We start from the raw sequence: 24,775 nt of genomic DNA, 5'->3' as shown, positions 1-24,775 counted from the left end.
ATACCATGTCCAAGTGCATCTAGTTGGTACACTCTACATTCATATCACGATTTTTACTGAAACTAAAAGATAGAAAGGCTACAAGGCATTCATCAATTACATATATTTTAGTAAAAATTAATTTGAGATAGCAGTGGTCAAGATGCTACATATTTTTAAGGTGGACAGTCGTACTATGATCCATTTGGCCAGTATTCCAACTCTGACAATTAATTTGATTAGTCTTCTAACAATGTTTTCAATAATTCTTTTAACACAGTTACTACTTCTAGTGATTTTTCTAACATATATAATGCTTTCACAAATTTGTCTACTAGTAGTGTGTATAAGGCTTTCGCTAATTCATCGACTAGTAATGTGTATAATACTTTTGCTACTGTATGGAATGAAATTCCTGAAGAAGATGAGGAAGAAAGTGAAGATAATTTACATGAATGGCAAGCTGTATGTATTGCTGTTGCATACACTTTGGTCTATTAATATAACACGTTTATACACAAAGAACCATGCCGTACATTAATTCGCACATGAAACAAATTATTAAATGAAATATTAGATGGTAACAAAACTCAGGGTTATCAATATTTTTGTATGACTGAGTTTGCATTTAAATTTTTGTTTCACAATTTAGTCCAAAGATATGGATTGGTACCTAATGCGTGGAATGGGTGCATACGAGGAAGTTGGTATATTACTAACGACAGTTGCTCATGGGACCTACCAAACCATACCTTTGGACTAAATTGTGACACAAAAATTTAAATGCAAACTTAGTCATACGAAATTCTTGATAACACCGAGTTTCGTTACCATCTAATATTTCTTTTAATAAATTGTGTCCCGTGCGAATTTATGTACAACACGGTTCTTTTTGTATGAACGTGTTATAGTAATAGACCAAAGTGTATGCAACAATAGTACATACATCTTTGCATTCGTGATAATTATCTTCACTTTCTTCCTCATCTTCTTTAGGAATTTCATTCCATACAGCAACAAAAACATTATACACATTACTAGTCGATGAATTAGCGAAAGCATTATACACACTACTAGTAGACAAATTTGTGAAAGGATCATATATGTTATAAAAATCATTAGAAGTAGTAATGTGTTAAAAGAATTATTGAAAACATTGTTAGAAGACTGATCAAATTGATTATCAGAGTTGGAATACTGGCCAAATGGATCATAATACGAATAATGTAGATGATTAAATCTTTCTTTGACATTTCGAGGTGCACATGCAGTACATTTACTCCTACGAAAGTCTTGAATATGATATATTATACTTGAACCTTTGTACGGAGCCATATATCCTCTTTTGTGTAGATAGCGTGCATCTACCAGAAAAAATTTATTCTTAGTTGGATATCGAAACTTAAGTTCTGCTCTAGATTTAGCGTATATTAAAATTCGACTATCGTGTGCGCCATCTTCCCATCCTACCCAGGTAAAAGTAAAACCCATGTTAAAATCACACAACGCGAGAATATTTTGTGTTGCATATCCTTGACGGCCAAAATAAGGTGTACACTTTAATTCATGTATCCGACATTTGATATGTGTGCCATTAATAGCTCCTAATAGCATTCTACATTTAAAATTAAAAATATTTGAATTTAATAAATTTACATACATAAATAATATTATCCATGTACTCACGAACTTACTTTATAATGTGGATAATATTGATGGTGTTGAGGTTTATGGTACCTAGCTCCAGTATTATAATGCAGGAATTATAACATTTTTCATCGTTCTACATAATGCTTCCAAAACATAATGAAAATGTAGATTAATTGTATCACCTGAGTGATTAAATATTTCTTGCATCAAACTAATTTTCTAACTTATTTTCGAAAATACAGTAAAAATTATTTATGAGGTTGGATGATGCACAAACATGCATAAGAGATTGAAAAGGTTATAATTCATGTCCATTATACAGTATTTTTATATTAAAAAAATTACAACTTGGATATTTTAATGAAAAACTCATTTTTATATTGTTTCCCTTCTTTAATTTCTTCACTTTCAATTTTAATGTTTTATATCTGATTTTGTTTTTAACTCTTGTTTAAATACTGGATATACTATAAATTAATATAAATTTAAACTAAATTTTGATTATTGTATAGGGATTATATCTGATATTGGTATTACTTAAATGTTTTTATTTATTTCTTTTTTTTCTCATTTCACGTCAATTAATTATGAATAAATAAGCATGATCGGTAGAGCCGAAAGCGTAACGGACCAATTTATTGAAATAAATTGTTGTAATTTTTTTTATTTAAAATTCAGTTGCCTCATGACTTTAATTCAAATTTATTTATTCCAAGTTATGTGTTTTTCATTATTAAAAATATATGAACACTGGGTATAGATATAAAATCAAAATTATCCAGATTAATTATTTTCTTTCACGATTTGTTATTGTATAAAATTTGATAATTAATTTTTTGATTTTATTATAAATAATTATTTAGGATTTGAATCTTATATGTGTTTTTTACCAATATTAAAATAATTATTTTTTCTTTTTAATTAAAGAATCTTATAAATTTCAATGTCTTTGCAAGATTGATATATATATATATATATATGTATTTTGCAAAATTAAATCCACATTTAACTCTGAATGTTTCCAACTTTTTTTTGACGAAAAAGGAAAATTTCATTAAAACATAAAAACACAGTCGAAACAAGCCTGTGAACTGTCAAATACAACTTGATTGTGAAACAAAAATATGCTAAACAAATAGCTGTTTTGTTTTCAGATTGCTTAACACCTAGAATATGCAAATTGTTCAATCTAGAAAGTATCACAACCACATCTTTACTAATCCAACCTACATCAGTTGTGAAACTAGTAGCATTACAATTTACGTTCACATAAGCACCATGTGTCCAATGTTTAGAGTTATGAACAGTTTTTTGCTATTATAATATTCACTATCGTCCCAGATTTGTCCCAGATTTGATCCGAGTTTTACGGATCTCCCAAAATATCATAGAAATTCTTCTCAGAAAAACTACTGAACGCGTAACAAGACACAGAAAAATATCAAAACTGAACATTAACATCCCAAAAGATGCACACATAACAACATTGATAACTAGGTACTTAATAATATTTTATCTAAAAAGGATTAAATCTTTTTCTAAAAAAAAAGGATTAAACCTTGATTATGTTGAGAAAAACACATAAAAAGATGGCCAGAAAGAACCAAGAGGAAAGAGGGAGAAAGTACACAAAAATGAAAAAGTGACGGCTATGAATCCTAGATTTGAGAGTGAAAAGAGAGTCGAGAGTGGGATTATTTGTCCTAATGTTTCTAACTAGTAGTGCGTGTATATATACTAGAGAATACATTATATGCTCAATTATAGATATGAAATTGTTATTAATGATATTTATATCAAATTTATTGTAACATAAAAATTTTGCAAGTTCAAAAAACTATAATACAAAAACATCGTGTTACCTTTGAAATACTAACAATAATTTTTAACATATAATTATTCAATATCCGTTAAATTATGAAATATCTACGATTTTGATTTATAAAACTTGGCCTTTCTAAAATTTGGGTTCACGAATCCAATGTTTTGTTATCAATGAACTATCTTCCATTGTGATGTCATTTATGTATTAAATTTGCATCATATTTAAATTTAATTTACGGTTTCAATTGATTTAATTTGCTTTTATGTAATGTTGGAGATATAACAAAAATGACAAATACTTATTTTTCAAATATCAAACATTTGGTGAATAGGTAATTTTTAATGGTTTCTGTATTGTATTGTTAGTCATGTTTTGACATATCATTGTGCTTTGTGCATAATGCTCTTAAAATTATATATGTTACATATGTTTATTTGTTTATCGAATTATACATTAAGTGATAATATATTTGAAACTATTATGTACTATTATATATGTTTTGTTCTATATAAATGGTAGTAAAACTCTATCATGTCCAATATGCAGAGGAACTAACATCTCACAATGATTAAAAAGAGTATTTGAGTCTTTATGAATACAAATTAACAACCAATGTGTACAATATTTTTAGTCATTATGAAAATATATAACAATTAAGGTGACTCGTACATGGTAAGCTAGTCTATATTCTACTGTTATAAATAAAACATGATTTTTTTGGTGTGTTAGTATTTTTCTAAAAATTTGTTAACTGCTTCTAAAAGATCTAAAATATGTTTATTATTTAAAAAATAAATGAAGCACGTATCCAACATAATGACAAACTATTATTTTGTAATTAAAATCTATAATATTTACATCAAGTTGTTTCTTAAGTCATCTATTTAAAACTCTTCCAAATATTATTTAAATAATCAAAGTAATTAAAGCTGAATGGAAAAATAAACTAAAAGATTATAAGTTTGAAGATTTTAATCTATGCTATTATTAATACAATCACTATTTCAAACTAGTTTGATTGATTTGTCCAAAAAATATAAAATATGTTTATTTATATAAAATATATAAAGCACCTACCCAACACAATTACAAAGTCTATTATTTATAATGGGGCTCAGATCTATACTACTTATACTCAACTTCTTCCTCAACTCTTGCATTCAAACTCAAACTCTTCTAAAGATATATAATAGACCAACATAATTATATATTTACAATAACATTTTATACATGTGAAATGTCATATTCTCTGTGTTGGTTAAGAAATTTTAAAAAAAGTTACAATTACAAATTGAACACTAACTTCCTAACCACAATATTACCATACCACTTCATAAACCACATGTGAAATGACATATTTGTTCATGTGTTTGTTATAATTAAAAATAACTTTTTGGTAGGCATCATCCAAGCCAAACCACTAACCCCCAAATCCCATATTGCCCTTATTCTCTATGTTTATGTCATGTTATTGATTGATTATTATTTTAAATTTTTGTAATCTTAATAATTGTTATACAAAAAATTGTTAGATCTTATAAGTATTATTTAATCGATTCTAACAAATCATTTTTTCAAATAAATTTTATCCTTTCACCATAATTGCATGTAAAATGAATATAAAATTGGAAAAATTAAAAAACATATTAGTTCATTTTCATTGGTATCTCACAAAATAATTATTAGATCAAATCTTAAAAGAAATATAGTCCCCTCATCGTATAAATTAACCCATATACAAATAAAACTTAACCCATATATTAATAATGATGTGATTATTTTCCTCGGATCATAATTTCGGTATTAAATCCTCTAAAACAAATATTTTTTATGTGTTTTAATCCTGCACTTAATATGTGTGTGAGAGTAAAATTTGACATATTCATTTTTTTATGTGGTACTGTGTTTATTAGCTATTTGCATTATTATAACTTACCTGATAACAATTTTTATCATATTTTTATTTTCATATTTATTGATTCAGTTAAATATTATAATTTCAGTTACTATCAAATTAAGGATAGTTACCATAAAACAAATCTGAACACTTGCTAGAATTTTATAGTTATGGACAATATCCAAACAAATATTTTTTTTAGAAACTATTGGCTTATCTAAAGAACATTCCCACTTTCATCTAGCTAGGGGATTTCACTGCAGAAATAATATTGTTGTTGTGTCCAACCATGCCCATCCTGGATACTTTCCGTGACTTCCAACTTAAATCAATTATTTCTGGTAATTTGATTTTCTGGATATCAGTGGATGAGAAACAAATCCTGCAAACCATGCATACAAACAATTAAAAGGAGCACATTTATTGTGACGAGACATATCCTTAAAGGGTGACAAGACTTGACTTACCAGTAGCCTTTGCATGCTTAGTTGAAACTGGATTTATATTAGGCAAGAAAGGACAAGATCTCTTTGCTTTTCTGCTCCCTTGAGCTCTAACGAACTCTTGTCCTGTGAACATATAGACCGTTTAAGTTAACAATGTATTAGCCAACAATATTAGTATACGATCATTTACTTGGACTTTAGAATGGGTATTATTACCATTGCTTGAAGCAGGCCTTTCCCCTGTTTGTTGCAGAGTTTGAGTTCCGTTACCTTTTCCAGCAGGTGCCTTGTTCTCCACCCATAACAATTCTTTCATTGGACGGGTTTTTTTGTACTCTCTTTCGTCGTCACTGTCAATGACATCAGTGAACACATTCAAAGCTTTATCACCCTCTTCTACAACAGCATCAGTTCCGAAACCTGGCATAATTAATTGTTATTAGTTAGATAAGTATTGTATTTTAATACAGCTTTTTGGAACTGGGAGAAGATTATATAATCCAATGTTAAAAGAAGAAAGCGAATATGTTGATTTACATAGTCCAGACCATTATATAATAGCTATAAAAAGAATATACTAGTGTATGATGTTTAGAAATAGGGATATAAGTGCACCTGAAGTTTCTCGCTCAAATGAAGTGTCCTTTCTCAGTGATGCTTCAGAGGTTTCCAGTAGTTGAGGTTGATCAGATGTCATTTCTAACGCTACGCTCGCTAGCAATTCTAGTGAAACATTATATGGGATCTCTGTTTCACTTTCACCAATACTGTCGACTTACGTCCTTTGCAGGAGGTTTAGTATTTTTCTTTTTCTGGGAACCTATCCATAATTAACTTTTATTACAGATCGAATAACAATAATTGAAAAACAACAATTGAAGATTTCGATGTAGTGTTTTTTTGCAAAGTATACTGGGAGGAAAAAACAAAATATACAGAAACATGATAGTGTAACCCAACACCTCTTGGTTTAGCCTTATCGAGAGTTTGAATCTTGTCAAAAACAAGGTGTGTGTGTGTGTCTGCTTATGTTAAAGTAACAAAAAAAAAAAGTAAACATGATAGAAGTCTATCTACCTCCATCAACTCTGAGCTTAATTGAAAAATTTTGAGCAGTAGTGCTTGAAGTGACAAGTTCACGTACACAAGATCTGCAGCGCCACCACCTATATTGAGGAACATCAAGTGATCCTCCTAGCTGCTCCCATCTGTTTTGAGTGATTCCATCGAAGGGGATGCACGCCTTCGGGTTCATATTCCTTGTTTCAGCCACATACCCACTGGTCACAATCATTGGGAAAGGCCTTAAATTATAAATTGTCAAAACAATTATCATATTCTATTGAGAACCAACCCTCTCGAAACATTTAAGAAAGGACTTAACTTATAAATTCAAAAATGATATTTAACACTACTCACTCTCACTAGATCGTAGAATGCATAAACAAAATAAAAGTTAAGTTAAACAGTGTCACGTTGGAGGAATCTCAGGGTTAATGTAAACAATAGATGGTAGGAGGGATCAAACAAGAGAGATACCACTTTGAATAATTAAGACCTCCTTGAATGGTAATAAGGTGTCGGAGACAGTCATAATTAGTGAAATAATTAATTTTAACATCCAAAACTTCGTGACGAAATAATTGTTTCAAGGCCATATTATGCATGATCTGATGTACAATATTTTTATGCATATAAAATATGCTAAAAGTGCAAAATAAAAACGAATTGAACTCGGATGAAATTTTTACGAAATCAAACAAAGTTTTAAGATACCAAACAATGATGTGTAACTTTACCGAACTAATATTCCTGTCTGAACTCGAGTTCGGTAATTTTCGAAATGAACACAAATTGTTCACCAATATATAGAGATTAACCGAACACGAACTGTTCATGAACATTATATATGTTTTTTAAAAGTAACTTTTACCTATAATTTAATTTAAATTTTTTGCAAAAAATAATATTTATTTTAAATAATTATAAATTTAATTAAATATAAATTATGAATAATATATAATTTATATACAACTATTTTTGTCGAATCAAACTCGAGTTTAACGAATGAGTCGAACTCGAGCTGAACACAAACCGACCTCAAGTCGAACATCCTGAAAAATTGATTATGTTCATTAAAATTATCGAACACATTATGTTGTAAGAACTCCTTTTCGATAATAGATATTGAATGAACTTATCGAACTCATACAAGGACGAATTCGAACAAGTTTGACGAAAATCATATTTTTTAATCCTCTAAGAAAATTTAAGAAATAGAAAAGGAATACCGCATCGAGAAACGTTGACAGTTCACATCCGAATTTCCTGAGTCTATAGACAATGACTTTATACTGTCTTCTATTTCGTTTGATCTTTTATCAGCGCATCAACACTAGAGGGGGAAATCTCACGGACACAAGCTTTACATCTCCACCACCTATGACAAGAAACATCTAGTGATCCTCGTTGTTGCTCCCTTGTACTTTCATTTATACCATTGACGGGGATGCAAGCCACTGGGTTTTCATTTCTCACATCAGCCACATACCCCCTTACCACACACATAAAATAATTTATTTACGCATCAAAATAATTAAATATTAAGTAATTAAACAACTCTTTAAAAATTTCAAGATATTTGAAAAGGCTTGAATTTGTTAAAGTGTTATATTTAATTGTTCTCGCACCCGTAGAGTGCACAAATCGAGCACATAACAAATTTTAAAGAAGAGGATGAGAGGGCTCGACCACCCGAGATATCATATTATGAAATCAAGATCTCTCTAAATCCTGGGGTATTACGATATCTCCTTGATTGATTCAAATATTATTCAACAACAAAAATATTATAAAACACAAAACTTTCAAGATGTCTCATAGTATGCATTATATATATGTCCAGGAAAGCTAAGTCCACGTTTATATAGAAATGGATATATGCTGGAAAGTGATATGCATATAAGAAAGGGGAAAGAGGGATACCGCATCGAAAAAGGATGACAATTTAAATTCTCCTCTTTTCGTAGTATATCTGAATTCATTGAGTCTGTGGACGATGAATATATTACATAAGCAAGTTCGTTCACACGCTTTGGCGCACCTCCCATGGAAGTATAACCACACTTCTTCTTCATTCTAAACTAAAACCATTGCACCAATTGAGGCAGAATAAAATGTTATTGGAATCGTAAATGGTATGTATGTAGGAATAAATGAATATTTATAAAAAGAGTCCACCATCAGAAGAAGTAAAAAAGTATGTTTAGAATATAAGATTTGATGTTTAAAATCAGCAATTTATGCAATAATATACGTTTTATAGTTTAGGGGCATTTCCGAAATAAAATAAAGAATTAGGCAGAGGATGTTTAAATGGATATTTTTCTTTAAAATATCACAAAAGGTACGGATTTTGTTTTTAGAAAACACAAAACTTGTATGTAGAGAAAGGATTTAGGAAATCTACTGTAGCACAAAAATGAAATGTACCAACAATATAATACTCATTGCAAACCCAACTTATCTAACAACACTTTATATAAATTAAATTATAAGATCCCTCGTCAACATTGGACTTGCAAACTTAACATAAATTAAATCTTTGACTTTAGTCCATCAGATTCATGACGGTCGAAAATCACTCTGTTTCTTGTAGTGTAGAGATATGTTTGATCACCGTAAAGGAACATGTACGTTAATATGTGGACAACTTGAACTTGTCTCGATGTGTTAGTGGGTTTAACTATCAAAAAAGACTCATATGTTTAGAATTTATATATAAATTTCAATTTCTAAAATTTGATAAAAAAAATTATAAATTGTATCATATTTTTATCCATTTCAGATATCATATATTTCATGCGCGTTTTAACAAAAAATTATAATAATCTTTATATAGTCGTCTCCATAAAAGTAAATATATTATAATGAAAATCTCGGTATCAAATCCGCAATATCGTATTCTTGAAAAAAAAGATACGAAAAAATATTTGATAATATCCTACGTTTCTTAATATCTATATTTTTAGAAAAATAAACATGGACGCAAAACTTTGCCTCATCACTTTCAAAATTCAGTAATCCAATTTTCGAACTGAAATTAATCGACCGAATAATTGGCTAAGACAACTATTGACGTGAATATATGCGGTTCAACATAAATTAAACATGAAAAATACAGCAAATCAATTGAACAATGGGAAATCAACAAAATACAATTAAAAATAAACATGTATATAATTAGTCCTAGAAGATCATTGCAGAAATTTTGTTTAGCATATTCAGTTTGCTAAACACCTACATTTGATCTCCAATTCTCCCATTTAAAAGTGATCTCTTCATAATTCAATCACAGGTCCACAGGTGTATATTAATATATACAAACATAAATATGTATTGACGAATTTAATAGAAGAAATATACCTTTGAAACAATCACAATGAGATTCAGTTCTCTGATTGATCTTGGAAAGATGCAGAACTTGATCTTTGCAGCTAATGATATTCAGAACATTAGAGATGGTTATATGTGAAATATATATGAGCCCTAACACTATATAGACAGGAGTGAGATCTATAATATTAATACACATTATCTCTTGTATGTAGAGATAGAATGACCAGATACATTGTATATTGAAAGTTACACATTGAAAAGTGCATGTGTTCCTCCCAATAAAATACGGCCATGTCACCAATTTCTTATCTCTAACTGCTGTTTTTTGTTTTAAACCCTAATGAGACCGTGGTCGGCAAAAGCACCTCACAAGGTCCACCTCGTTTGTTCCGCCTTCATAGTCATTCCGCTATTTTCCTAGAATATAGGGTTAGGTTTTTAAAAATCAATTAATATATTAACATATTTGATGTATGTTCAACCTTAACTTACTATATATTAAACTTATTTATATGGCTTCAAAATCAAGGGAAAATATTTATGTACTTAAAAAATGACAGCCATAAATATTTCTAAAACAAGTGAATGATAGATTATATACCTATGAATAGAGGGCACTCTTTTATTAATGCATTATAAGGTGACACACCATTCATGAGATCAATTAGTGGAGAAAATTTAATTTTCATTGTTTAAATTTTAGTTCTATCATTTGAAACAATTAGCTATGTTTTAAATATAGTATTGTTGTTACTCCATAATTAGTTTCCTGGATCTTACAAGTAAGATATTAATATATTTGGTTGGGAAGCAAATTGGTAGGTAACAATTATTTTTAATATATAATAATTATGTATTGTTTTACTAAATTTGAACATATATAGTGTTTGGATATATTATTTGACAATTTTAAAGTCAATATATACGGTTGACCATCTCCTACATATTTATGAATAAATTTTAAGTTAGAACCCTTCCATTTCCATTATTAATAATAATTATCATTTTTTCTATTTTTTGGAACTAGTTATTGACTATGTGAATGGGTTTTAAATGTAAATGTAATATAAATGATATTTACTATATTCTTATTTATGTAAGTATATTAAAAGAATTTGTAAAATTTAAAGATACATAAAATTTAAATTTAAGAAGTGGCACTTTGGCAAAGTTAATGCGACATTATACACGAAATTCAACGAATAAAATGGTAAAAAAAATAATTGATTTCCACTCTATCTTGTAATCTCAAATGGGTCAAAATCAATTTATGACCAACCGATCCAAAAATATAGTTGTGAAGTCTTATAACTTTTGACCAATGAACAAAATGATAATCTTTCGATGTTTATTTTAATAATCGGCTACGATATTTTAATTTTGTAAATGTTGAATCCACATATGAAGTTGACAAATCGTGTATATTCAATCAAAAAAGAATTAATTTGGTCAGCAATAATCATTACGCAAATAATGAGTTTATTTATAATTTACTATACAGATACTTATAAACTCTGTTAGTATAAATTATCAAATCTTTATAGAGTCGACATTAAAGTTTTAAAATGAGTCACGATATAAAGTTTTTTTTTTGTACTTATCATTAAGTAGAATATCTTGAAAAATCAAGTGTCTATAAATCAAGTAATTTGTTGGTTATCTAATTTAATCACTAATGTTGAACCAATTTCTTACCTGTTAAGAAAAATAACTTTACACTACAACAAAAATGGCTAAATTCACTACAACAAAAATCAGTGAAATCCACCATAAAAAATCGGTGGTGTTTAGTTATAATCAGCCAAATCCGGTTGCTTTTATTATAAAATCCACTCAAGTTGGTTGATGACTTTTAAGATGGTGGAATTTAAGATTTTCGGGGGAATTTATATAAAATCCACCGAATTTTTCGGACACTTTTATAAAATTTTAAAATTCAAATTTTAGATTCAATTTTTTTGTGAAAATTTGAAATTACTGCCCTTATAATTATATACACAACAAATCAGTGGAATTTAATATAACAAGTTTCAAAAAAAAAGGAAAAGGTATGCTTCGTTCGGAGTATGGCCGAAATAACTTGGGTTTTGGGTGGAGTAAGTTAACTTAGTTTCCGTCGCTCTTAAACATAAACCTTCAAATTAAAGATCGTTCATATTTAATTACCATGAATATAGCTATGAACACTATGTCAAAACAATCATCCCAATATTGAAAAATTCACTAACAGTAAACATCCGCATATCCCTCAATCTCTCAACGACGAACACTGGCTTCCTTAGATTTACGGCGCCAACAACATCTTCTGAAATTGTAATTAGTTTTTGGTAGAATCTTCTTCTCATCTTGTTATTTTTGTGCGTGCGAAAATTATAAAATAGGGGATTGATTATGTGTTTTAGGAGAATAGGAGGAAATTCTAAGACGAGACCGAGATTTTAGATGCAAGGACATGGGTATAAGGAAGACAGGAAAGAAACACAAGTATGCAGGGTTGTGGACAACCAGTGAATGTTTTTCTCCTCCTCTTAAATCAAGGGTGTAAGTAGATTAAACTTGATGATCCGTGTGCCTTGCTTTTACCCAATCAACACCAGCCACGTGGCAATTAAGAAAAACAAGTAAACATTGCTTTTATTTATTCCTTGTTGAGGACAGAGGTTATAATATAGTTGAAAAATAAAAGGAAGATGAATCAATAAATTTTTATTTGACATGATCACGTTATTTTATGGGTTTTTTTTGTTTATATTTAATGTTGTCAAAACATCAATACAAATTTTGCTTTATTTTCTAATTTAACAAGGCCTGTAGTTGCAATTACGAAAGTATATAAAAATATAAATTGAATATTAGTTTCTCCGTGTGTGCTTTTATAATTTATAAAATATTTAAATATGAGTAAATTTTAAGTATTTTAAAGTTAGCATCAATATAAAAGCCATCGAATTTAGTTGTTTTTGTTGTTTCCAATATTTTTAATTTTGGCATAAAAGTTCCCACCTATTTTTTATTAAATTCAATCAAATATATGCTTAACCAACAATAAAATCCACCGATTAAAAGCGATCGATTATAAAATCCTCCGATTAAAATCGTTCGATTTTAAATTCTACCATAAACGGTGGCTTTTATTCATTATTTAGTGGAATTTATTCATTTTTGTTGTGGTGATTCAACTGTCACGATCCGGTTGAATTTAGTATATATTCAACCGTAAACGGATTTATCTGCATTGTACCTGCTGAAATTAAGGGCGTCGAAATTAACCTTTCGGTTGAATTTACGGTTAAATTCGATCAAAAAAGGTTGATTTTATGAAAAATAGTTTCAACCATAAATGCTTGAACATAATTTTGGCCAAATATTGAAAGATTCAAAAATTCAAATTTCAAATTTGAAGAAAATTTAGAATTTTGAAATTTAGCGACTAAAACCTATTAGATCAATCGAAAATAGTTGAACTTATAAACTCAACGGTTTATTTAATGAAACCTAGTTTTAGAAGAGAAACTTCCTTCTAGGTTATACAATTTACTTTGTTGTTCTATATGTTGATAATTATGATTTAAAAATTATTTATAATAATTTTTGTGTTATTAATCTCTATAAATATCACAAGATCCATAATGTATAAATAATTCAAGAACAACAAAATATTCAAATTGCACTCACTATTAATTAAAAATATCATTACATATTGACAAATACAAATTTGAGTCAAAAAATTTTAATTGGATTTCATTATTTAATTTTCTTCCTCGGTACACGAACGTAATTGCTCACCGGAGCTTCTTGGGTCACTCAAGACGCCTTGTTTGTCGGAATTTTTTTGGATATCGGTATCAAATTAGCCATTGTATTTATCATTCCCCATGGTTGATTTTCTAGGTGTTAATCTTGTACGAACCACATATTTTTAGAAGATCAATTGAATGTGTTTGTGTGTATATGTATGTGTTTGTGAATTTCAGCTATGTGTAAAAATATTATATATGTATTGATGTGTGGAAGAATGAGGGAGAGTAAGAATATAAAACACAAAATGAAAAAAATGGGTGTTAGTTGTTATGTATGTGAATATATAGGAAAATCTTATGTTGAGGTTATGTTGTGACAAATCTGGACCGTTAGATTGTTATTTTGGGTACTAAATTTGAAGCATTGGATCTTCTTCACGCGGATCGCTAACATGACAATAAGTACAAATTCGATGGGAAACCGGTTGAATATATAAATTTAACCGCTTCGGGTTGAAGTAATAAATTCAACCGCTTCTGGTTGAATTTATAAATTTAACTGTAGGTATAGTTCATAAATTCAAGTAATTATAGTTGAATTTAAGTTAAATTCGATTTAATCTTGTTACACTTATAGTATCAATAACATCCAGTAAAACATGATCAAATTTAAATTATTTGAATAATAGAAATATAATATTTCAAATTCCTTTATGTTTTATATCTTTTCGTTAATATTAATAATTCAACACATGTATATTTGGATCGTTTAAAAATATGACATGTACTCATCAAACCCATACATAGTGATTGAATCCTATTTTCATAATTTTAATTATATTTTATTAATTATTTTGAATCCATTCAATAAAAATTTAAAATTTATTAAAATTTTATTTAAATTTTGAGAAATTACTAAAAGTACTAATTTTAATAATTATATCCTATTTTATTATATCAGTAAATGGGATAATTTTAAAGTATTACTAAAGGTCGAGGGTTCGAAACTCATCAAACACTTCTTTAAATCTAATTTAAAATATAATCTTGTATGCAGATTTATATCCTAAATATAATGATCAAAAAATTGATAAAATATCTTTTAACATATTCTAGGTTATGAAAATATAGTTCAAAATTTATAAGAAAATAAGGTATAGATATCCTAATTATACTCCAAAGTATTATCAAAGGTCGAGGTGCGATACCCCATAACAATAACTTCAATTCTGAATATACCAAATAAAAAAAGTTAAAATTTCGAATAATGCAATAACATATTAATCTATAATAAACATCATTTTGTTTATAACATCTATATTACAAATTTGAAAATTTAAAATAAATTTAAAATTTGAGTAATTTCAAAATAATAAATTTATATATAAATTCAACAATTTATGGTTGAATATCGGTTATCTCATAAAATTAGTTTTAACACTTTTTGTTGTTTTTGCTTAAAATAAATTTAACCGAATATTGGGGAAATTTCCCTCGAATATTGTTCAAAAATAAATTCAACTGAACATGGTTATACTTATAAATTCTACCGTCATTGGTTGAATTTATATTTAAATTTAACCGCCTGAATTCAACCAGAAATTAACTCAACAATATTTGGTTGAATTTATATTTTAGTCTGCGGGAAGGCAAGTTCACCATAAATTCAACCGGATACGATCAATTTAATGACGTTTAAATTTATCCATTTGAATTTGACTATTTTTCTAGTAGGTGTTAGAACAATGATGCAAATGTATATTCATATTTATATTTTTATCTTTCATCAACAATATTGACTGAATTTGTTACCGTGTCAAGAAAAATGATTTTAAAACTGTGATCCAAATTGTTCAGAATCACATGTATTTTTGATGATTAACAAAATATATAGCATAATCATTCTAATTATCATTGTCTCATAGTCGTTCATAGAGTAGCTTATCTAATGATAAGTTTTTGCAACATTTTTCATGTAGATCTTAATAGATAGCCATTGTTGTAATTATTTAGTCCATGCTCATCACTGACTCAATTGATAAATAAAATAGGATGGTTAATTTTAGATATAAAATGCCATATAATTATGTCTAAGTGAATGAGTCATCAATGGGTAAGGAGAATAGACTTTCAATGGCTAATGGAATCAACTCATCAACTGCTAAAAAGATTACACTATCAATGGATAAAGTAGCAAAGAACAATTGACAGTGACTTGACACATAACATATATCAAATCTGTCAGAGTACATGGTTTGATAGAAGATCTCAGTTTGAAAATGGGAGCGAGGAAAAAACGTGTATGTGATCTTGGATTCTGAAGAAGAAGAAACATTTTATTTTCATGCATGACAAATTGGAGGGATATTCAAAGTAATATATCAAGATACAATGTAGCCTCATTTGTCAATCCTAGTAAGAAAGAGAATGAATAAGCAATCTTGTTGGACCTCGAACACTGTGTCATATTTTATCTAATAAGTATTGTAACTTGGTAATATATAAACCAAGTAGAAGGAGATGTTTACTCTAAAAAAATAAGTTTAGTGACTTTTCCATAAAGTTTAGTTGAGAGCACTACTTCTGAGAGAAATAGTGTAAAAAAAAGCTATGAAATTCTTCTAATTGGCATATATATTATTTCTTCAACATATAACTCGAGTGCCGAGTAAAAAACAAACCACCTGAATTTTTATGTCGAATATTTCCATTTCAGTTTTGTAATTGTTTAAGTTCGAAAAAGTTAAAATATTTAATTTATATTGATCCCCCTTCTATAAATTACCCCTGTATTGGTTGTAAGTAAATAACACAAATATATTTTCATATTTACATTTATATCTTGGTGATGATTTCAAAAATAGAAGTAACTCATGTTATATATATATATATATAGGATTTTTCTCAAATGAGAACTGGTAATTTTCGTTGTCAAATTTTTGTAGTTTTATAAAATTTAATTTTTTGTTTTGCACAAAATCACCAATTTACCAAATTTAAAATTTTTATTTTTTAAAAACTCACCAATTTTAGCTACATAAGTTAGCAGTCTCATTTTAAGAAGTTTTCATTGGAGGGCGATCTTATTTATATATATGTATAGAAAGATCCGCTACAATAAAATAAGGTTAAATACAACCGCACAAATACAACCGGGGTCAAATGCTAACTTCATCTTAATTTTATGAGAAAATTATAGTGATTATTAATATTTATGATTTTATCAATTATTTTTTTAAAATTTATTATGTCTTAATTACTGCGATATAAATGTTATATTAATAAATATCCTTTTAAAGTGATATGCATTCTATATCTGTAAGTATATGACTTAGAAATGAGATTATGAAAAAAGTATCAATATTTCTAAAGATCCCTGGTCGAGTATTATTATTAAGGAATAATAATATTGTATTTATACTAATGTGTAGTGTGTATGTTGACTGATGATCACATCTCACTGATCACATGTATAGTGATACGAAAGTCGAAAATATAGGCACGTGTAAATATACATGGTGCTGGATAAACCCATTGTGAGATTATACACGACTGTTATGTCATAAGCAATTTTCACAGTGAAAATGATGTAATGATCCTTAGACTTGAAATAATTATATTTCTATACGAGAATTAATGTACATTGATTACATTAAAAGTTATTTTTGACCGGGTAATGATTAAAGTATAATTACGGTATGTTATAAATCATATCAGAAATATGAATGATCTAGAAGGATTTAACCCTTCTATTTTACGGAGTGACATTATTGCCTTGTTGTGTGAGCTAGACTGTGAAATACGTGAAAGTGCACAAATGTTAATTTGTTATGATAGTCTACTGATTGATCAAAGAAATATATATTAAATTATAATGAGGATTATACGTTACATGCCTCTAGTTTAATATATAATAAATGGTTAAACAAATTATAATACACTGTACATTATTCACGAAAGGTTTAATCGATCACCAATTTAATTATTACTAGGGTAGCAATTATTTATTACTATAAGAAGGATCCCGTTGTAGGTTTCGGTTGTTCTGTTTTTTACTGTTTATGTTTATTGGTTTTCGCTGCGTTTTACTCTCCAAAACCCAACACTAATAAAAAACTATTTTTAAATCACTATATTAGAGTCAACAGTATAGTTACATGTATAGTTTAGTGGTATTAAATTAAGGTTTGGAGTATGAACTATGGTTTGAGTTTCCCATTTACACTACATTTATTTTGAGTAATCTAGCCATAGGGATGTGAAAATTGTCAAAAATAAAGAGTGTACGGGAAAATATCAATTAATTTTTATATTTAGATATTAATTATTTTTACCAAATCAAATTCAGGGATCAAGATCCTAACCGTAGAATGTTCTACCTATTTAGAATATATATTGAATGATCCGACTGTACATATGTTAAAATGGTTAAGAGAAAATGTTATATACAAAATTTAAGAATTTTAAATTAGTAGATCTCGATTATTTAAAAAAATAAAGTATAATTAAACATAATCCTAAATTTCACCGTACACTCTTGTTAATAAAATTTATCATAATATTGATCAAAATCACAATTCCATTTTTTTATTAAAAAATGAGTTAAATTAAATTATAAAATTATAATATTTAAGAAAAAGATTAATAATTATAATATTTTTTTAGAAATTGTGTGGGCTTTAGTTTTCATAATATAAAATACGTAGTATATGATCTCGGTTGAATTTATAAATTGACACTCCTAAATTTAATCGAATGCGGTCAAATTTAGCCTTGTCACGTTAGCAATCCGTATGATTTAGATCCAACACACTGAATTCAACCAATAATAGAATAATCCAATAGTTGGTTGTATATTATACAAAACTAAACTAAAAATCAAAATTAAATTAAATTATAAAAATTATTTTTTTAACTTACCCAACCACCACACACCACACACACCCCAACTTAGTGTCCTCCTCTCTCTGTCACGCATCCCTCCTCCCCTGCCCCATCTCCCGTGGTTCTTCTTTTTTCAGCCAACTAGGGATGGCATCAGGTCGGGTTCGGCGGCGGATTGGATATTATAAAATCCAAATCCAAATCCTAATCCATATATTTTTGAGTTATCCAAATTCAAATCTGTCGGGTTTCATATTGGATGGGGTATTTTCCGGTTGTCCAAAATTACGAATAATATAGTAATATTTAATATTATTTATACATACCAACATTATTATTCAAATTTATATGATATTTAAAATTAAAAATACATTATCTAATAAGTAGTTAAACATATTATATTGCACGAGTTGACACGTTGAGTAATATCTAAATTATGCTGATAACATAATATTTAATATTTTATCATAAATTATTTTTTTTATAAATATATACAAAGTACATCTTACATAATAAAAGCTGATTTTGAAATAAAAAGTTATAATTTACTAAATAAGTGTATTCGTCAAGTACTCCCGAGTTTTACAGTATTGGTTATATTTTATCATGCAAATTCTTCTTCATTTTTAAATTTTTACCCTAATGATGATTTAAAAATTTAAGTAAGACATGTGATCATTTTTGCTCTAAATTTAAACCAAGCTTTTGAAGGAAATTAGTATATATATAGCTTTTTGGTTGTCAGGCCATAAGCTAGATAACTCTATGCCTATTTGGCACCACATATTTCTGTCATACATGGGCCGAAAGCTCAATATTATTTTGGGCGTACTATTTGGAAAACAAATAAGAATGACCATTCAGCCTAAAAAATAACGAAATTCTGAAAGTGGGTTCAACGGTACAATCCCGTTTTTAGCCCACGTTTCCAGATAATCTAGGAAGCTCATATCTGTTTCTCTCATATCCCATTCTCCACTAACCATATCACCCTCTTTCTTCTTTCATCTCTTTCTTTTGTCTCTCTTCTACACAAACTCCATATTATCGATTGCTCACCTGCACATTTCATCAATTATTTGCCGATGGCCGAGATCGAGGCGGAAGCGTATTTTGGATCCGAATCCGCTAAGTGGACCGATGAGTTGCATGCCATCTTATGTAATTATGTTGTTCTGAGGTCGTAAAGGGTAACAAAGAATGAGGAACTTTGAAGAAACAAGGGTGGAATACAACCCACCTAGAATTTAAGAAGCGGAAACCAGAGGTAAATACACTATTAAATAAAACAAAGAATCACTGGGATGGAATGAAAGTTGATTACCAGTTATTCAGGAAGATTAAATTTGGGGAGACTGGATTGGGGTAAAACAAGAATACGAAGACAATCGAAGCATCTGCATCATGGTGGGCAACAAAAAATACTAGTAAAATCCTCATAATGATTGTCATATTTAATGTTTGTTTTTAAGATTGTTATTTGATTGCATTTTTGCCATTTGTCGAATTTATAAAATGTTTATGATGTCTGAAATGGTTGTTAATTTGTAGCATTTTATCGTTTAAATATATATCTTTTACTTGATGCATATCAGATCTCTAGCAAAAATTAATTTATTGATGTAATCACTGTATTTACCTATGATTAGTATAAACACTTGAGTTCATAGATTGTGTTGGTACCCTGAATTTAACATTCACCTCTCTAACTTCATTGGCAAGACTGTAAATATTTCAGCTTCGAATCACTCTAAATTGTCTTTTCCAATAACATATACATTCAACTAACGATCACTCAAAACACTGTGTCTAAGCACCTTGCCTACAGTCAAGGATTAATACAATATCTTTTCTTTCCTAAACCCTTCTTGTATGGTGTCTGTTTTACTCCTTTGTGTGTATGAGAAGGTCTGGTAAATGTACCTGGCTGGCTACTTGTGTTGTACAAATTTTTGAAATTGAAATGAAAAATGTTAATGGATGTTATGATAGCAGGAAATGTCTCGGGACCTGTTGGTTGTCCCTTCTTTAGCTCGATTTTAATGATTTAACTAAAAAACTATAATTTGACAATTACCACTTCATCCTGCTAGAAACTAGCCAATGGACAATCATTTAATCAACCTTTAATTTTAATGAATGAAAATCTCATGCATTCACTTTAAAATTGCATATGTGGCGACGTTGCTGCTCAATGCTAATTTTTCTTTCCTTCTATTATAATTTTTCTTTCTTCATAATAGGTTGAATTCTGTTTTTATAATTATGTCTTCAGTTTTTAATGTGCCCGATATGTGCATTTTCATTTTTACTCTTGGTGAGTTCTGCTGAAATAAATATTGCCTCAATGCAAGTTCACATTGTCGTTTGATTAATCCAATATTAATCCAATGTATAATGCTTTTAATTTTCAATTATTTTAAAAAGCAATTGTATCATCCAATTGGTGTTAAAAAACAAATTAGCATATTTTCAACGTAGTGGTTATAATCATTGAGTTGAGAAATTAGCATATTTTCTACTGATTTAGCAACTAAACTGACAAATTAGAATGAATATACTCTTTTTACTTTGCTACACCAGGATAATCCAAATTTTGGGAAGTACAGAAACAAAGATCCTTCTCTCTACATTCAGTACTACGATACAATCTTTGGTTGTTGTAACCGGTGAACGAACAAAAGTTGTCAATACATATTCTGCAGTTAATCTTGAAGTGAGAGAGGACTTCACAGAGGTGCTTGGTGATGATGATGGAAAAGAAGGAAGTGGCGATAGTGATAACAATATCATTGAACCATCACCTAATTTATTTCCACCAGGTTCGCTGAAATCTGGTAGGAGTAATGGTTTTAAACGAAAAAAAATTGGAGTCCAGTGTGTAAGGGAGGGTCTTGATGACCTGGTAGTTATGATGTCCTATATGAGTACCTAAACAACTTCTTCTAATGTAAATGTGAATTTACTAGAGGCTGTTGATCTCCTTGGCGCCATGGAACTGGTCAAGTGCGGTACTTCTTTGCCAGACGGTATCTCCTTGACAAGGGAAATATGACCCTTTTTTAAAGGTGCATAATGATGAAATTCGCTAAGGAGAACTAATGTACAACTTTTCAAGGGCTTGGAAATAACAGGGTGGGCAGTGAATTGTCCACAATTGTAATGACGACATTCACATACAGTACTTTAAATTTTATTTTGTATTGGTTTGTGTGAGATGAGTGGTGAAAGGATGAGATTTCCATACACTACTGTATCATAACATCAACTTTAAAATCATGTACTTGTTCTTTATGGTGTGTAATGAATTGTTGATTTTAAATTTCAGTTGCACATGTGTACAGTGCATGCAATAGTGCAATATTTGTATCTGTATGTACTAGTTATATTCCAACTACTGTACTGAATTATAAGATGAATAACATGGAGCTAGTATTATTTGTGTATATATACCATATCCAAGTGAATCTAGTTAGTACACTCTACATTCATATCACAATTATCATCGAAACTAAAAGATAAAAAGGCTACAAGGCATTCATCAATTGCATGGATTTTAATCAAAATTCATTTGAGAATTTTAATTCTTTTGAAGAATGTAGCCAGGCTTTTCAAGATAGCAGTGGTGAAGATGCTACATATTTTCAAGGTGGACAGTCGTACTATGATCAATTAGGCCAGTATTCTAACTCTGATAATCAATTTGATCAGTCTTCTAACAATGTTTTTGATAATTCTTTTAACACATATACTACTTCTAGTAATGTTTCTAACATATATGATGCTTTCACAAATTTGTCTACTAGTAGTGTGTATAATGCTTTCGTTAAGTCATCGACTAGTAATGTGTATAAAGTTTTTGCTACTGTATGCAATGAAATTCCTGAAGAAGATGAGGAAGAAAGTGAAGATCATTAACACGACTGGCAAGCTGTATGTACTGCTCTTGCATACACTTTGGTCTATTAATATAATACATTCATACACAATGAACCGTGTCATACATCAATTCGCACAGGAAACAAATTATTAAACAAAATATTATATGGTACCGAAACTCGGTGTTATCAAGATTTTTGTATGACTAAGTTTGCATTTAAATTTATGTTTCACAATTTAGTCCAAAGGTATGGATTGGTACCAACGCGTCGAATGACTGCATACAAGGAAGTTGGTATATTACTAATGACAGTTGCTCATTGGACATAAAATCGTTTGATGCAAGAAATGCTAGTCACTCAGGTGAGACAATTAATCGACATTTTTATTATATTTTGGAAGCATTATGTAGAACAGTGAAAAATGTTATAATTCCTGAATAAATTATAATACTTGAGCTCGATACCATAAACCTCAACACCGTCAATATTATCCACATTTCAAAGTAAGTTCGTAAGTACATGTACAATATTATTTATGTATGTAAAATTATTAATTTTAAATATTTTTAATTTTAAATATAGAATGCTATTGGAGCTATTAATGGCACACATATCAAATGTCGGATACATGAATTAGACCGTACACATTATTTTGGCCGTGCAGGATATACAACACAAAATATTCTCGCATTGTGTGATTTTAACATGTGTTTTACTTTTTCCTGGGCAGGATGGGAAGGCGGCGTACACGATAGTCATATTTTAACAGAGGCTAAATCTAGAGCAAAACTTAAGTTTCCACATCCAACTGGGCATAAATTTTACCTTCTATATGCAGGCTATCGACACAAAAGAGGATATATGGCTCCATACAAAGGTTCAAGTATAATATTTCACATTCAAGACTTTCTTAGGAGTGATGGTACTGCACGTGCACCTCGAAATGTAAAAGAATGATATTATCATCTACATTCTTTGTAGTATGATCCATTTGGTCAGTATTCCAACTTTGATAATCAATTTGATCAGTCTTCTAACGATGTTTTTGATAATTCTTGTAACACATATACTACTTCCAGTGATTTTTCTAACATATATGATGTTTTCATAAATTTGTCTACGAGTACTGTGGATAATGCTTTCGCTAATTCATTGACTAGTAATGTGTATAATGCTTTTGCTACTGTATGGAATGAAATTCCTAAAGAAGATGAGGATGAAAGTGATGATAATTATATATGTATTGATGTGTGGAAGAATGAGGGAGAGTAAGAATGTAAAAGACAAAATGAAAAAAATGGGTGTTAGTTATTATGTATGTGAATATATATGAAAAGGTTATGTTGTGGTTATGTTGTGACGAATCTGGACCGTTAGATTGTTATATTGGGTACTAAATTTTAAATATTGGATCTTCTTCACGCGGATCACTAACATGACACTAAGTACAAAATCGACAGGAAACTTGTTGAATATATAAATTTAACCACTTCGGGTTGAAGTTATAAATTCAACCGCTTCGGGTTGAATTTATAAATTTAACTGTTTTAGGTATAGTTCATAAATTCAAGTAATTATAGTTGAATTTAAGTTAAATTTGATTAAATCTTGTTACATTTATAGTATCAATAACATCGAGTAAAACATGATTAAATTTAAATTATTTTTAATAATAGAAATATAATATTTAAAATTCATTTATATTTTATATTTTTTCGTCAATATTAATAATTCAACACATGTATATTTGGATCGTTTAAAAATATGACATGTACTCATTAACCGATTATTTCACAATCAAGTCATGTATATTAATAAGGCACTTTTATTTGTCAAACCAAGTACACCAGAAACTTGCTGAAGAAATTTGGAATGCAAGATTGTTCAAGTGCATCCACTCCCATGGCCACTGCAACAAAACTGGATAAGGATACTGGTAAATCAGTAGATATTACTGATTACAGAGGTATGATTGGCTCTCTACTCTATCTAACTGCTAGTAGACCTGATATCATGTATGTCACCTGTCTTTGTGCAAGATTTCAAGCAGATCCAAGAGAACCTCACTTAACAAC

General features: G+C 29.0%; 1 protein-coding gene across 1 annotated transcript; it reads right to left on the bottom strand.

Annotated features, from left to right (window-relative positions):
- Positions 1–5,567: 5,567 nt before the first annotated feature.
- LOC141671215 (uncharacterized) lies at positions 5,568–6,556 on the bottom strand. The gene is made up of 4 exons (XM_074477371.1): positions 6,413–6,556; positions 6,014–6,217; positions 5,819–5,920; positions 5,568–5,733 (listed from the first exon to the last, which is right to left on the bottom strand). Exons 1-4 carry the CDS (start codon positions 6,492–6,494, stop codon positions 5,684–5,686), a joined length of 438 nt encoding a protein of 145 aa, XP_074333472.1. The 5' UTR covers positions 6,495–6,556; the 3' UTR covers positions 5,568–5,683.
- Between the last annotated feature and the right edge of the window lie 18,219 nt (positions 6,557–24,775).

This window comes from Apium graveolens, chromosome 7 (genome assembly GCF_009905375.1).
Source record: "Apium graveolens cultivar Ventura chromosome 7, ASM990537v1, whole genome shotgun sequence".
NCBI lineage: Eukaryota > Viridiplantae > Streptophyta > Magnoliopsida > Apiales > Apiaceae > Apium > Apium graveolens.
This window is presented reverse-complemented; position numbering and strand designations above follow the sequence as displayed.